Consider the following 16,634-nt stretch of genomic DNA (forward strand, 5'->3'; position numbering starts at 1 on the left):
CAACATATTGGCTTTATTTCCAATAAATTGGTTTAGCTCATCTGGCTGTGTTTGTCCTATTAGATTGTAGCTGTGCCTTTGTTGTAGTAATATCAAAATGTACGCCTGAGTATCAAACCTCAATACTTTCTGGTTCTCTCCGTAATATGTCTGAAAAAGGTTCAACACAGAGTTGTACTGTCCTGTGTCATTCTTCAAGTTAATCACTTATACCACACTTCATTCTGGTATCACATACCTTGCACTAAATCAGATGAATTATCTTGTCAAAATCAAATATCAACTCAAAGTTTAAACCAGGAATCTTCTGATATAAATCTGGACTTTTGACTGAATCCTACAAAGTTATGAGCTAAAATTGAGTTACTTTTCACCTCAGACAGCAGAAAGACAGACAGACAGACAGTCCAGTAGACAGATAGAAAAAGAAGCTCTCTGTCTGCTTGAGTCCTTTCAACCTGACTAAGCCGCTGCGAGACAGAGGGAAGTCTTCCCTCACACAGAGTTGAATCATAAACTGATCTTGTTCGATTTTTTCCCCTCCCTCCCTCCCACCCTCCCTCTCCTCTCTCTTGAAAGGACCCCATTCCCTCTGCCTTTCTTCCCTTCGCTCCCAAAGGAGGGGGAGAAGGAGAGGGGGAGCGGGAGGGGGTGGGATGGTGGCACTTCACAGAGGGATAGACCCTCTCTTCATCCCTGCCAGCTGAGGAGACCCCCCCGATGCAACATCTCTATCCGTCCGGCCTGGCTGATAGCTCTCCAGAGCCTGCAGGATTCAGACGTGAATGTGCGTTCAAACCACCGAGGAGCTTTCAAGACGGAAAAAAAAAAGAAAAAAGAAAAAAAGAAATCCACCTTCTGAGCCTCCTGCCTGGTGTGAGTCTGTGCATTTCAAGTCGCTCTCCCCAGGCCGCCTCGGTTATCTGTGTCACATCACAAGGTGCCCTATTAGAGCGCAGCAGAAGGGTCCTGAGTCTGCTCGTTTAATGACGTGAAAGAGAGAGAGAGAGACGGACAGATGGAAGGAGTGTCGGGGAGGTGGATGGACAGGTGTGTGTGTGGGAGGAGGAGGGGGGGTTGCCTCCTACCCCGAGTGGTTTAGTTGAGATTTCTACATTGATCTGTCTTGTCTCCTCTCACTCTGGCTCACAGAGGGAGAAGGAGGGAGGCAGGTGAGGCTCTCAGCATGTGTGTTTAACAACGGCTCGAGCGTGGAGAGAGGGAGGCGAGCGAGAAGAGGGACGGATGAAAGAGTGGAGGCAGAGCGGTTTGAAAGAGCCACTAAAGACACGACAACTCTTCGCCTCCATCTGAGCACGCAAACACAAGTGGGGCCGCTGTGGAGTACGCTGCAGTTTAAATGACCACACTGCATCATTTCAAACAATACGAGATGGAGAAATAAAATGGTGTCTTTTGGGGATTTGCACGTTCTATGAAGTTCCCTTTACTGATTCATGACTTTAAAAGCAGTGCAAGTTACCATGTTTACACAGCCTATTCAAAGCGCCTTTATACCGCCTCGCTGTTCTGTATAAAAAAGGTACAGACTCCACCAATAACCCAGCTACAAAGGTGGAAATAGTGCTGGATCAACATCTGTGTAAAAGGAACAGCTGGCAAATATAGTCCGGTTTAGTTTGGTTTAATGTAAAAAAGCAATGGCGGCTTGATGACAGATCTTCCTTAATGCTATAATGTGGGATTTTTGTATAAAAAGAGTTATTAATTATCTTCAAGTGCTGCACTGAAGCAGCTGTAAATTCAGTTTTTGCACTCTGGAACTCATAAATGTGTCGCTGCCTGTAGAGCTGAGACAATTACTCCATCATTTTCAGAACTAATTAATCACAGAAATCTCTAATATTTGCTCCTGTTCCACATTAATTCTGTGACCGCGAGATGATGGCAGCTACGTGTGATGGCTGCACATCTCATCCCAAAAAAACGCCATCATTAACAGCTTCTGCTCTTTCTGCTTTCAGGCTTTCCGCACAGTTTTGGAACGCGGTCGCAGGGATTTGTTCCCGTTCAGCCACAAAAACATTAATGAGGTCCAACACTGACCCAGCTCGGAGTCAGTGTTCCAACTCAATCCAAAAAGCTGCTGGATGGGGGTTAAGTTCAGAGCTCTTCTTCCACACTCAAGTCAGAAAATGATTTTTTCCATATGATTTCCCCAAACGGCTGCCCGACACTATTCGACAGAGGTGTCTGCATACTTTCAGTCATAAAGTGTGACTGTTAATTGGACCACACAAAAACAGATGTCACTCTGGGCTCCAGAGGCTTGCGAGGTTCATTTTTTCCTATTTTCTGACTTTTATAGGCTCAACAATTGATCAAAATAGATAAATAAATTAAAAAAGATCAATCAATAGTGTACGCAGTCATAGTTTGTAGCTTCACTTATGTAAGTTATACAAAACAGCAGATAACTTCTTGATCTTGTCAACATTTTGCTTCATAATATCAAAGTAGAGCCTTTTTTTAACCTTCCATGTGTTAACTTTAATTCCATTGAGTTAGCTCAGACCTCTCCTATAAAAAATGAACCAGAAATCTCACTAAAATCTATAAATTAACAGATGCAAAAAAAGTTGTAGATAGTAATCAACTAGCAGATATTTTCACTTTGGTTTTATATTTGTAGAGGTAAAAAAAAAGTCATACAATTATTGCTGTGATATTTATACAATCAGTTCCTGGAAAAAAACCCCTGTATAATAAGATCTAGCCACAAGTGAAATGAAGAGTGAAATTAGTTCAACATGATGAAAACAAAAGTTTGAAAGAGTCGAGCAGAGTGACCAAAAATAGACGTGACGTGGAGTTAAGTGAGAGCGCTGTATGTGTGTTGTGTCACAGAGCAGCTGCTGCGCTCCCCAGTGACCAGCTCTCCCTTCCACTTCTATAATTGCATTTGTAGGCGTGCGCACGCACGCACACACACACACACACACACACACACACACACACACACACACACACACACACACACACACACACACAGGCACGTGCACACACAGACAAACTGAGTAGTGACCGGTGGGTCAATTGCCCGGCTAAATGTGTTTTCCTTCTCCTTGCTAAGAGGGTTGCGTGGGGCCGAGCCAAGCCGAGCCGGGCTGAGCTGGGCTGACCCCCGGCCGAGCCACGCTGCCACTGGACCGCCGCCACCATTATGGCTCCCTGGTCGCACTCAGAGAGGTGACGCCGCTCGCAATGGACAGGAACGGAGGCAGTGATGAACGAGTGGAGAGACAAGGAGGGAGCAGACAGGGAGCTGAGCTGACCCCCGTCTATATACAGAAAACTCTGCTCTGACTGGACAAGACCACGGAGCAGTGATAGTAAGTCACATGACCAGACAGCTGCACACTCACATCATCACAAAGCATCAACACACACACACACACACACCAGCACTGAAACCTTCACTGCTTCAGCAAAACTACAGGAAAGATAGTAGGAGCCACTAGTTCTGCCAAAATCTGCATTGTATAGTGTATTTTGTATTTTGTGTGTGTGTGTAGTATGTGTGTGTGTAGTATGTGTGTGTGTGTTCCTACCTCTGAATCCTCCCTCCAGCAAAGCCGTGGCTCTGATCCTCTTCTGCCCCGCCCACTCGTACTCCTCGAAGCCCCGCCCGTTCTCGCCGTCCATGTCTACGGAGTCATCGTCTAATGCGCCCTCGCGCTGATACACACACAGGGACACGTGTTAAATACATCACACACACGCATACACACACAGGTGTAGCTTTACTACACTGTGGAAACACAGGCGCTTTTTATTCTAACAGATCTCAACACAACTTTAGTGCTTTAGGCAGCGGTGTGACTGAAGACAGACCAGGTCTCACCTGTGCTGTACCACACCATGTGCAGCTGGAACTCTTCTAATACACAGAGTGAGCCAACAGGAAGGGAAAAGCTGCTGCAACAAACTGCATGCAAGAGCTGAACATCTCAAACTGCTTCTGTCTCTTCTTCTTGAGTCTCTTTTACTTGAAATCCAAGCTGAACATCAAATTCACTGAGCTTGTGATCCATACAGGAGTTTAATTTTGCTCTTCAACAGAAAATTAGAGCTCAACCGATATTATCAGCCAATATTGACCGATCAGATATATCTGTATCAGTGTTAAAGCCATCTGTGCGGATATTTATTAGACATATATAGGCTGCATTTTATGTATATTCAATCCTTTTTATTAATTCAAGTTAAATATATACACATTAAATCCCCAGTGAAGTTTACTGTTTTAGTGCACTGATGTCATTTTATAAAAATTAAGTTTATTCTTAAACTGTAAAATATCATGCCTCCGTTACATATCTAGGGTTTTATTTGCAGTTTTATTGGCACTGCAGCTGCAAGGTTACTCCACTTCATCACTCATGAGAACAAAAAAAAAATGAAAGAAACTTTGTCCCTTCTTGCAAGCAGAATGTTAACAGTGCAGTAACGGCTCAGCGCAGGAATCAGACTCATGGTGTGATACAGCACAGCGCTGGAACGCCTCAAAGTGCTCTTTATGGGAAAGAGGTATTAGTGTAACTACATCTACGGCTACAGCTACTGTGATGGACAGCAGTAAAGAGAGAGAGGAGGAGTGCTGATTAGTGGTGATGATGTTCTACACTAAAGAACACTGTCAGTAGTCGACAATTTAAAAAAAAAATAGAGCAAGGTGGTGACTGGAATCGTGTGTGTGTGTGTGTTTGAGTGTGAGCTACATCTACTGCAAGCAAAAGCCAGTGTGGCTCTCATTGATAGGAACTCTATATGTGATTGTCAGACTCACACAGGAGCTACATGCCGATGATTTAAGATGCAAACATGTCACATGGGATCAACTGCAGATAAGAAGGAAGAAGTGTATTACATGATGCTTAACATGTTAATACATTTAAATGATTGTGTTTTCTTTCAAATTAAATCTTTCCTGCAGTTATTCCCATATGGTATGAATGCCATCCCGCCGTTTCAAAAAGAAGATGAGGAAAAAAACCCAACTACATTTCTCTATCGGTTCGGTGTTTTTTTTAATTGGAAGGCTACTAAGGGGAGTTAAGAGGTGATTGGTCAGCATCTACAGGAAGAGAAGGGTTGACAAGGCTGTCCGACTGGCGGCAGGTGTAAAGAGGGGGGTGGGGTTCGGGGGTCTGGGGGAGTTCAGGGCCCGGATTGTACTACCTGGATCAGGCATTGTTCCACATGTCTACTCATCTCCTCCTCGCTCCCAGCCAATGGGGCGCTGCACAGCGGACATACCTGGCCCCCCTCCTCAGGCTTCCTCCTCTTCATCTTTCCTATACGGGCTGTAGGAAGTGAAAAAAAAAAGAGAAAGACAGACACCTTTTTTTTAATTTCAATGTAGTTTTAATGTTCTTCATCAGTGGAGCTAATACTGCTGGTGTTGAGGCACAGGAGAGAAGCTAAAAAAAAAAAAGATGTCTAATATTGTTGCCCTCTGTTTAAACTTGCCCCCCCCCCCTTCCCGAAATGCATTCAGAAAGAAATAACAAGAACCTGACGTGACAATCTCCATCCCCTCTCCTCTCCCCGTTTCTGCCTCCCTTTCTCTCCTTCCATTCTGTCACAAGCACACCCCCCCCCCCCCCCTCACCCACCACCCCCCACACACACACATACATTTAATTAGAAATTTAACAGAGCAGAACAGCCCGTCACTGCGCCTTGAGTCTCTGTCGTTTTTTCTTAACTGCGAATGGCGCGCGGGGGGACATTAATTTTTTTAAGCCAGGGCTGGGAAAGCCAAAAAGGAGGCAGAGATGAGACCTGTGGCGAAGGATGGAGATGGAGAGGGAGAGGGAGAGAGAGAGAGGAGGTGAAGGGTGGAGACAGTAAAGGCAATATGCAAGAAGCTGGAAGGGTTAAAAAGAAAAAAAAAAAAAAAAGAGAAGTGACTTTCCCTTGACGCTAATCGAGGGGAGCGTTGTTGAATGGAGAAAGGAAAGGGCAGCTAATTAGGTCTCCCCCCCACCGCCCCGCCGCCAGCAGTTACACCCCACATCAGAATGAATACTGGTTCCACATGAGGGCGGAGAGAAAGTAATGGAGGGCGAAGTTTAAACTAAGTCTTCATTGGCTCTTGTGAGTTATTAAGATAGAAAACTAGTCAAAAAAAGAGTCCATTTCATATCATATTTAGTCATTAAAACATATGATTTGTGCTGTCACGTGCTTTTTGATACATTTGAGGTCTAGATCTGAATATAAAAGCATCAAGGGGTTGTAAATAAATTAAGGAGTAGTGCTGCAACTGATCAGTATTTTCATTTTTACTTTGTCGATTATTTTGTAGATTAATTGATTAGTTGTTTTGGTCTATAAAATATGAGAAACTTGTCTCCCACCAACAGTCCACAACCAAAGACATTCAGTTTACTGTTATAGAAGATTAAAGAATACAGAACATACTCATTTATATTATATTTTATTCATTTTTCAAGGCTGGAACCAAAGAATTTCGACAATATTTTGACTATAAACTAATAATCAATCATTAAATAAGTCAGCAATTAATTTTCTAATCTATCAACTAATCATTCCAGCTTTAAAATACAGGTCATTGTCTTCCTTTGTTGGCTATTAACTAAAAAAAGTTTACACAAAACTACTAAAAAGTGTTGTTTTTCAGTCACAGAGAGGAGATGTTTATTGATGTTGGCTAATATTAGCAATTTCAATTCATTTGAGGAACTTCTTTTGATAAAGTTAGCATCAAATAATGTGACAGACTTTTCTCACAGCAGTTATTTTGACTTGTCAGAGTAGGTACATAGTAGCTGCAATGGCTCTGTTCTTATCAGTAATCTAGTCTGATCAATATCAGGACATCAATGGACTTCAGTCATTATTAATGTCCATATATGCTTTCTCTACTGTGACATGTAACAGCTGTGTAACACCATTCACAAAGTCTACAATGAAGCCTTTGGAGGAGTGAACGTATGCTACATTCCAATAAAACTTTTGAAACTGTCGAATTTAAGGCTCTGCCCAGGTAAGGACCTATATTAGGAAGCAGGCTACAAATTCAGAAACCTCTCCTGTTGGTCTGTGCCCTGATTACCAGAAGAGTCCCAAAGCAAAGGTGATTTTAACCTATTGTCTAATAAGCTTTGACCATGTAGAAAACAAACATCCCTCAAAAAGGTGAATCCTCTACTATGACCCAGACATAAACAAGACTTAATAATAACCTGACATCCCCGACACATAAATACATTCCATTAAATCAGGAAAACATGTTTGAGATTTGACACAACACCAGGTAATAATACATCAATACATATTTACACTTTATGGCAACAATTACTTTCTCTCCTGTGCCTTGACAGCAGTGATATTAACATCATAACATCAATCATTTGGATAAAACTGTACACATGGTTTCTGAAAGCTTCACAGAGTTCAATTTAAGACTTTTAAATACCAAATACAATGAAATTTACTCATGTAAGAAATCAATATAAAAACATTAGGGATGATAAGGCCTTGAATTACTTACCAAGTGCATAAATGTCAATATTTTTTAAATGTATTCAACATTTTTGTCATTACTTCCTGGCAGTATATAACAATCCATCCTAATAATATAACTTATTAGTCATTAATCATGACCTGGGTGTGCATGAATTAACTGATGAATAGATTAACCAATGAAAAAAATAACATTCATCTAAGATCTGGCCAGGTTGGAAAATAATTAAAAACCTTTATTAATGACATTTTTACACTTTCAAATAATTCAAATGTCTTTCTATCAAGGCTTTTAAAGACTTTGAGCCCTCAATGTGCATGATATTGTTCCAGAAAATTCCACAACCAATAACAAGCCTTCTTACAGTAACAAACTCTTAATAAGGACATTTAAATTAATATCAGGTATATTTAACGCTTAATGAGCATATGAAGTGTCACTCAGAGGAGGTAACGGTGTGTGAACGTACCATTCAATCTTGTTTGCCTGTTTGCCCGAACTCGTAAAAATGTCTGAAAGCAGAGAGGAAAAAGAAGATAGAGGAAACATACGTTAGATAATAAGGAAGCATTATAGTATGTGTACAAGTACAAAGAGAAGTTTTCAGAGTGAGATTGCTATGGATGCTGAGGGGTTTGTCTGCTCACAGTGGGGTACTGTAAACAATCAAAAAAAACCTACTTCTCTGTTGTTTTCCTCATCCTCCATTACTGTCAGGCTTCACTCAAAGCTACTTCTACAAGCGCCACAACTCACGGCTGCAAACTACCCGAGTGTGTCTTCAGACTCTCTACATAACTATCAATATAACCCGTTGTCTATATTTTACTACGGATGGAAAAGGATTGAAAGTGGCGCCCGTATCGGCTAATACAACTCATGCCAGACGCCATGTTGGCTTGTTATGATCACGTGACGCGCGGGAGTCGGAAATGGTAATCGTCACGTGTTGTTACGCATCTCGGCCACCAGGGGGAAGCAGCGTTTTTCAAGCAGTCTCTGCTTTTCAGTAATAGATTTAGTGTTGGACAGATTATACTACAGATGCAGTAGTATTATTTCCACTATAACTACTATTTCTACAAATTATACTTATACTAATAATAATAATCATAATAATCAAAAAAGAAGAATTTCAAGATTTCTAATAAACCAAGTATTAATAAAATACTTCAATACAAGTAAAGTCCTGCATGAAAAATCCTACTACAATAAAAGTACAAAAGTATTATGAGCTTGATGTAGTTAAAGTATTACAGTAAAAGTAGTGGTTTGGTCCCTCTGACTGATATATTATTATATATGTTATTATTAGATTATTAATACTGAATCATCAGTGTTAAAGCAGCATGTTACTGTTGTAACTGCTGGAGATGGAGCTAGTTTCAACTACTTTGTATATAGTTAGCTATTTTAATCCAGTGGTACCCAATCTAGGGGTTGAGAAGCATCTTAGTACCTTAAAATTGTACTTATGTAGAGAACTTGAGTAAATGTACTCAGTTACTTCAGCATTTATCTTAGTGAATCTGGAACATTTGGGGTCTTGGATAGTTCAGGATGCCTGGGGTAAGTTCCCTGTATCATTACAAATAATGGCTATATCATTAAAAGTAAAGCATTGGGAAATAAATGAAGTGAGGTCAGATTACTCTGTCCTCTCTTACAGAATGTGCGCCTCAGGTCTACTGGGATTCAAACCCAGAGGCCTGCACGTCTTTAGCTATGTGCTGACTAAAGCATCCCCAGTCGCAGTTATGGATGCCCTCTCTTTGACACGGCAACAGTGAGTAGGCAGCGGCTCAGTCCTCTTACCGTCGGCCTATCGTCCATCAACAAGACCAGACAAGCAACCATCCCTCCTCTTTCTGTTGTAGCCCTCCATTTGTTCCCGTGCTTAACCCCCCTCCCAGTGAGTTATTGGCCCACCGTATCATTATGAAACAGTCACTGAATGGCCGCGGATAGGTCAGGTTTTTAGAAGAAGGGAAGAGGTGGGAGAGCACTGAGACAAACTGACAGGCAGAGTGAAGGTGGCAAAGTCTGCCATTATGCTTCATTTTCACGGTGGTAAAAAGAGTCACCATTGACTTAATCATTTGTATAATATAAGGTGATTTCAGCAGTTTCACTTAATGAGAAAGCCTACTTTATCGCCATAAGGCCTTTATGAGCTGTGTCATCCTGAACGTATGGATGTAACGTCTGCATGGACTTAATAGTTCTTATTTTATGGTGTTAGGGGCGAAACCCACTTAACCTAGCAATACATCATGGCCAGAAGAATTACCCGAACAAACTTTGATGAATATAAGAGATAAAAGCAGTCAGAGTGGCTTTAAAGGAATACACCGAGATTTAAGGAGATTGGCCTGCTGGTCAACTTAACAGAAATTTGTCATAACTCTTTGCTAAAGTGTAATACACATTTCGATTAGAACTGGAAAATACAAAAGCTGTGACAAAATTCACTAAATTATGGTGGTCTCATGGTTTGATTCATTGTAAATATGGACCTCCCCAAAAGCAGTGCTATTATAGCCTATCTTTTTTGCCTTACATTTCCCATTTGAATTTATTACAATACCCAGTTTTAAAGTATAAGACTGAAGTTTTTCCTGAATCACTTTATAAGTGGCATAAATAAGGGACATATCAATAAGGGTTCTTCCAGGTTCTCTTCAGGTTTATAAGAGCAGGTGTGATGACAGAAACAGGAGACATCATCTGAACTCACAGCACAGATAAACATTTAGAACAGTTTAGTTTGAACAAGTTCTAGTAAATCTCAGGCCTTACAATGACTGTACACTGACTTACAGTACAACACACATAATGTTGTAATAATAAAGACTGAAGATGTTAATTTGAGTGGGTTATGTAGTGGAGTGGAATTTCCATGTTTATATTTACCATTATACCATAATCTGTGTCTTAAATTGCGTAGTTACACTTAATATTTTGAGTGCGTAAGTGCATTCACACTGAGAAGTATAGAAAATCGCAGTGCACTATGAGTACCCAGATGGTGCACTCAACAGTCAAAAAGTTGAGTATGGAACCGTGGACACTTCTCACCCTCTACGGACAGAAAGGGAGGTAACCACTTTTAAAACTGGAATTTGTGGCCGAGGACACCTGTGGTAAACATTGCTGCATTATACAAATGCATTATTCATGTGTTTGATGTAGTTTATTGGGTTAATTTAGCAGTCTGTAATGATTTGGTACCGCAAAGGATAACGCAAACGCTAACACTAGCTTATATTCTAAATTCTGGCTAAAAAAATAGGTAAAAAGAAGGAAAGTCATTTTTTTTTAAAAAAGATTACAACAGGAAACAAGGGGGTGTTTGTGTGACCTGGTATCTGTCGGAGTGGTGGGCGTCTTCAGAAGACAGGGGCGAGACCACCGGAGACTCTCCCTCACGCTTGATGTGCACGGACAACAGCATCGACTAGAGAGAGAGAGAGGGAGAAAAAAAAGAGCAGCTATATTACCACAAAGAAGATAAGATACACAATTAAATGAGCTTTAGGTATGGTGTTCAACTGATTTGACTGATTGTTAACTTTGGAGGAAGCTGAAGGCTAGCTGTTTTTGACTGCTTCAAGTCTCTATGCAAGGCTAAGCTAACGTTAATGTTGAATCATTCCTAAAAGTGGTTTACTCTTCCCAAATCACAAAATGAACATAAAGGAAGGAGGACTGACTTCGTTGGCACATATACCAGAGGAAAAAATGTCAGACAGAGAAATATTTTAATAGATCTGTATTACAACAAATCTCTTACATAAAAAAAGGGGGGAACTTTACCCTTGGAGAATTTCGGGAGTGTTATTGCCACAGATGCTGAGAGCGACACGTCATTGATGATGACTGTAACCTGCCTGACTTTGTCTATAAAATCCCTTCCACTGATTAGAGTTAATGTTTATGGGATGTTAAGAGGAGTTAGGGAGGAAAGAGAGATTGAAAAGAGAAGATGAAGGGAGGAGGAGGAGGAGAAAGGATAAACATGCGAAAAGGAGGAGCGTAACTATCTGACATTACGGGACTCTGCCTGTTCATAAATCTGTCTCGCACACTTTGCACACTTGCGCACAAGCACACACATAAACATATAAGGCGATATCCTCCTCTAACCCACTCTGTGACAAAGACAATCCAGGGAATTCCTCAAGTGAGCAAGGAACAAGGGAGTTAAAAAAAGAAGCAAAAGAAAGAGAAGAAAAGAGGAGCAATATCACTTTTCTTTTTTTTTTTTTACAGGGCTTAGTTCTGACAGAGCTCTAGCCGTGCTGTGTGTGTGTGTGTGTGTGTGTGCTTCTGTTTTCATGTGTGCCAGAGCTGCTACTTTTTTTTTCTTTTTTTACAAGGCAGCTATGAAATATTTGTATTTACAGTCGTCTCCTATTAATCAAGTGGAAAGGGGCAGAGCAGAGGCTTAAGTGCTCGACAGCAGTAATCTAATAATAATATGTGAGAAATGACCAACCTCCAGTGCTGCCACAGTAAATTGGACATTATGCATGGTGCTTTTATGCCTCTTTGTGTGTGCGTGTGTGTGTGTGTGTGTGTGTGTGTGTGAGTGTGAGCGTGTGTTCCTCATATTGTGGGGACATAAATCTGTTTACACACTCATGTTGTGGGGACTCTCCTCCCTTATGGGGACAAAAAGCAAGTCGCCTTAACGTAAATCATTAATTTTAAGGTGAAGACTTAGATTAAAGTTAAGGTTAGTTTCAGGTTATATTATGGTTGGGGTAAGGGTTAGGGTTAGGCATGTTGTGGTTATAGGTAATATTAGAATAAGCCTCCAGGAAATTAATGTAAGTCAATGTAATGTCCTCTGAAGTGATGGAAACAAGACTGTGTGTGAGTGGGTGTGTGTGTGTTAGAATGAGAGCCTGTGGTATTTTTTTCCTCCTTTTTATCCAGGTTTAAAAAGGTCAGGAATCATTTACCTGGGGGCGTTCTGGGAATATGCTTAAGTTTTATCATTAGAATATGACATTTAACGGTATTCTAGTAAGACATTATAAATGAAGATCTTCCATTGAAATTCTGGTCTTTTAAACCAACCAATTAAATCAACATGCAAAAAGATTAGATAGCGAAAGGTTGCGCAGTAAAACTATATTCAGGTGAGTAAATGTAACTCTTACTGGATTTACACATCAGAGGAGAAATATTTAAACTCTAAATTTAAATTCTGAGTAAAAAGTGTGTTTTTTGTGCGTTAACATTAAAGTCTTGATCAAAAATAAAGAGAGGCAAAGAGAAAAGGTATGTGTGGGAATGTTTTCACATGCACATACATAAGTACGAGCGTGGCACTACAGGTATCACATGGTTTACCTCTAGCCCAATCATGTGACAGACTAAGCAAAGTGGGCCCTAAGGAGGTGCATTGGGGTTAATCTCCAGTCTAACATGGGTGGGTGGCGCATACCGGGGAAGGGACAGCCACAACATGGCTCATATGCTTCAGACGTCTCCTCTCCATTCTCCATGGCCTGCCGCTGAATACCAAACACCGGCGGTGAGATGCGTAGTCACGGCCGCATAGGAAGGCCGACACTCACCCCTCAACCCTGGTCTGTCTTGCTTCCTCAAGTACAAGCCCACCCACAGCGCTGTGAGTGCCGCTCTAAGCCCGAGTCAGCACCCGGAAGGTGTGGGGGGGAATGAAAACGGGTCCCCTAAATTATTCGAGGGCTCTTGTGTTGCATTCATGTGCATGTCGGATGCACTTTTTCCTGCAGTAGGGCCTCTGACTTTCTCTTTAGTTAGAGATACGTGGGAATGATGAAGGAGCTGCTGCTTTATAGGTCCTCTCAGAAAAGATTTACACAGATCTTTGGTAGATACAACAGCTACGTTGAAACTTGGTCATATCAATACCCTCTAAAACCCTTATTCTCCTGACTTTAGTTTAGTGAAGTATTCCGGTGGTACCTCCGGTGGTACAATATCTGCTTCTGAAGCCCCAGAAGTGAGGGAAAAATTGCGGAAGTGAATGTAATACATGTCAGAATATGAACAACAACAAGAAATTAAGTAATGTCTTGAAAAAGGCTGATTCCCACCATTAAAACCTCTGTCTTTTTCCTTTATTTGATCCAGTCCATCCAAAGCTCTCACAACTTTTTCAGTCAAGTCCTCTGAGATGAGAGTTCTCTAGTAAATCTACTATCTAGAGAACATTTTAAAGGATATTCTTTTTTTAAAAAAAAGAAGAAAAGAAAATCTCAGGCTTGCAGCTAGTGGTGTGGTTGAATGAGTTAGTGGAGGCAGACACTATAAGGGAATGCTACTTGATGCAATTATATGAATCTGCCTTCCTGCAATTTGACATTATCTGTCTTTTTCTTTCTTTTTCCCTCTTCCCTTTTCTTTCTTTCTCTCTCTGTGTCGCTCTAATTGGAACAATCACAGTACAGTGCCTCTTGGCCCCTGCTGCCTGTTGGACCACAGGAGACTGGTACTCGTGCATGTGTGTATATGTGTGTGTGTATGAGAGAGAGAGAGAAAGAGATTTAAGACAGAGGCCTACAGTACAACTGATTTCCCCTTAGTGCAGCAGAGGGGAACAGAGGCATCAGAGTAACAGCACTGGGTTGGACTGTAAAGAAATACAATACATAGCAATGAAAATGTGTCATAATGTTTTGAAATTGAACCAGATTTACCCTGTAAACTATTTCCTTTTGTATCATATATCACCACCATAAAAAAGATCTCATGTATCACTCACTTTTGGCATCATAAGTACAAAAATCAACTAACTTAGATCTTTTAGATAGGTAGAAATAGAGAGAGATACTTGAAGGTAATATTCCAAATGCACATATCATATTACATGTTGAGTAATTGAGCATCATCTCACCTTGGGGGTTCCTGGAGTGGCTGCTCCATCCTTGGGTGACTGGTTCTTACTGCAGCAGAGAACAAGAACAAGACAAAACACACTTAAGTGAGGCTGATATTTGTTACACTTCAATTTGCCTGCCTGTTTTCTGCCTCTAGCGTGTACTGATAGATTCCCTGACAAGTCATTCATTTTTAAGATATCGCACATTTTTCGGGAAGGGTTGGATTTTTCCGGGCAAATCATGAAACATCATGAGATTTTACAAAATGGGGGTGTGGGTTGCAGTAAGCGACCGTAGCAGGAAATAACCGATTTTGCAGTGATTTGATTTGTCGGAGCAGTCAGCCCGCGGTCACTTTGACTCTGAAATATGTGGAGGACAATCGGTTAGCTTGTAAACGTTACAGGGAAGATGGGAGGTGAAGGAGGGGGGCGCAAAGAGAGGGGATGTATTAAGACTTTAGAGAGAAAGACAGAAAGAGGGAATGAAAGAAATGTGACGTGTTTGTTCAGTTCAATTCACATGTTACTTTATCTCTGATCTATGTCTGTCTGACACTGTCTGATTCTTCTCATTTACTCCCCTTTCAGTCTTTTTTGTCATCCTATCTTCCTCCTATTTCCCTCCTTGTCTCTCCCTCTCTCTCTCTCTCTCTCTCTCTCTCTCTCTCTCTCTCTCTCTCTCTCTGACTTTCCCCTAAACACAAAGATACATTTCTCTCAGCTTCTCTGAGCATGGCGACAGTTTTGACGTTGACAAAGCAAGACAGGGTTGTCATGTTTGCTTTGAGACCCTGTTAACACTCCAGACCTCCTCGGACACACACACACACACTGACAGACAGACAGTGGCAAACCATGGAAGGAAGGGTGCCTTAAAGTGAATTGAGCGTGACCTCTAATCTGACAGCATGCCTTGGTAGACAAGGGATTTCCCTTTTCAAATGGATGGATAGGTGGATAATAAGAATAAGAAGCCTTATTTATATGTCACTTATCTGCAAGCAGAAGTTACAAAGTGGTGCATCAGAAGGCAAGAAGAGCAAGATGAGAAAAGTATAAGACTGAAATGTAATGCAAAGCTGCACAGAGAGGAGGAAATGCATGATGAGAGAGACGGATGGAAGTATAGTTTTCTTTCCTAATACAAATTCCGGGATTGTATGTGTCGTGTAGTGTCACTTTCATATTTTGAAGGGGCTTTCTACCAAATTTATAACCCTGATGATGTCATCTGTGTTTTTAAAAAACTGTGGTTTGAGGCAGACATTTACCAGGCAGTGAGGGTATATCAAAAATATGATTTTAGTTGCATTACGGGAAATGTACTAAAATCAGGATATCTTGGCTTCTGCTTCTTTGATTTTGACCATTTTCTTTCACAACAGTCTTTTTTGGCAACATGGACACAGACCAGTTGGAAAATGTATTTTTTATTTCCTTGCGTTTTTCATTGTAATCCAAACTTAATTTATCAAATGACAATAACCTTATGATTAGGTCAGTGAATTGTTAATCCTAGCAATTTGTCCTCATGACTACACTGATATGACTGACTTTTTTTGTCTGAGATGAATTTGTTGACAAGAGTATCATTGTGCACCATAAACAGGTTTGTGTGTGTGTGTGTGTGTATTTAAATATCTTTATGCATGGTGAACATCTCTGAAAACCCATCATTACTGTTTCTATGCTGTGTGTGAATCTGTGAATGTGCATCTGTGTATTCTTGCTACCACATGTGTGTGTGTGTGTGTGTGTGCATGTCTTTTGTGTGTGTGTGAATGGCGAACAGCGGGCCTCACCTCCACCAACAAAGAGAATAAACACGGGTGACACAGTCAAGCTGCCGTGTAATGCAGGGGAATCTGTCAACACCTCCCTTACCCCCCTTTACACACCTCTCCTCTCTCTCCCCTTTTTCTATCTCTGTCTCTGTCATCTCTCTCTCTCTCTCCTTCTCCCTCTATCTCTCTTTTATTCATTACCTGGAACCTCTGCAGAGGCATCAACAATAACAGCCACCTCTACCTGCTTGTTGACAGTGTCAAACAGCGACAAGAGAAGGAGGGAGAGCGAGAGAGGAAGAGAGAGCGAGAGAGGATGGCAGTTGCATGCCTGCCACGATGGGAGAAGATTGCCACAATGACAAAGGGGGGGTAGAGAGAAGAAAGTATAGTGAAAAAGGAGGGGGGGGGGTAGAAGGAGATGAAATGCGAAGTGAGAGAGAGAGGGAGATGT

At 41.2% G+C, this 16,634-nt stretch overlaps 1 protein-coding gene across 3 annotated transcripts in view; it reads right to left on the minus strand.

The window, feature by feature from the left end:
* The window catches only part of rnf220a (ring finger protein 220a), a 164,335-nt gene that overhangs the window by 25,034 nt on the left and 122,667 nt on the right, over positions 1-16,634 (minus strand). The window contains exons 3-7 of one of the 3 annotated variants that reach the window (XM_053329898.1): positions 14,409-14,457; positions 10,878-10,973; positions 7,986-8,028; positions 5,281-5,327; positions 3,573-3,699 (exon numbers count right to left, since the gene is read on the minus strand). In XM_053329898.1, coding sequence (XP_053185873.1) covers positions 3,573-3,699; positions 5,281-5,327; positions 7,986-8,028; positions 10,878-10,973; positions 14,409-14,457 — 362 coding nt within the window. Of the gene's footprint in view, positions 1-3,572; positions 3,700-5,202; positions 5,328-7,985; positions 8,029-8,197; positions 8,400-10,877; positions 10,974-14,408; positions 14,458-16,634 lie in introns of those variants that run through there. The other 2 variants (XM_053329897.1, XM_053329896.1) reach the window with 2 other exon arrangements.

Source organism: Scomber japonicus, chromosome 12 (assembly GCF_027409825.1).
Source record: "Scomber japonicus isolate fScoJap1 chromosome 12, fScoJap1.pri, whole genome shotgun sequence".
NCBI lineage: Eukaryota > Metazoa > Chordata > Actinopteri > Scombriformes > Scombridae > Scomber > Scomber japonicus.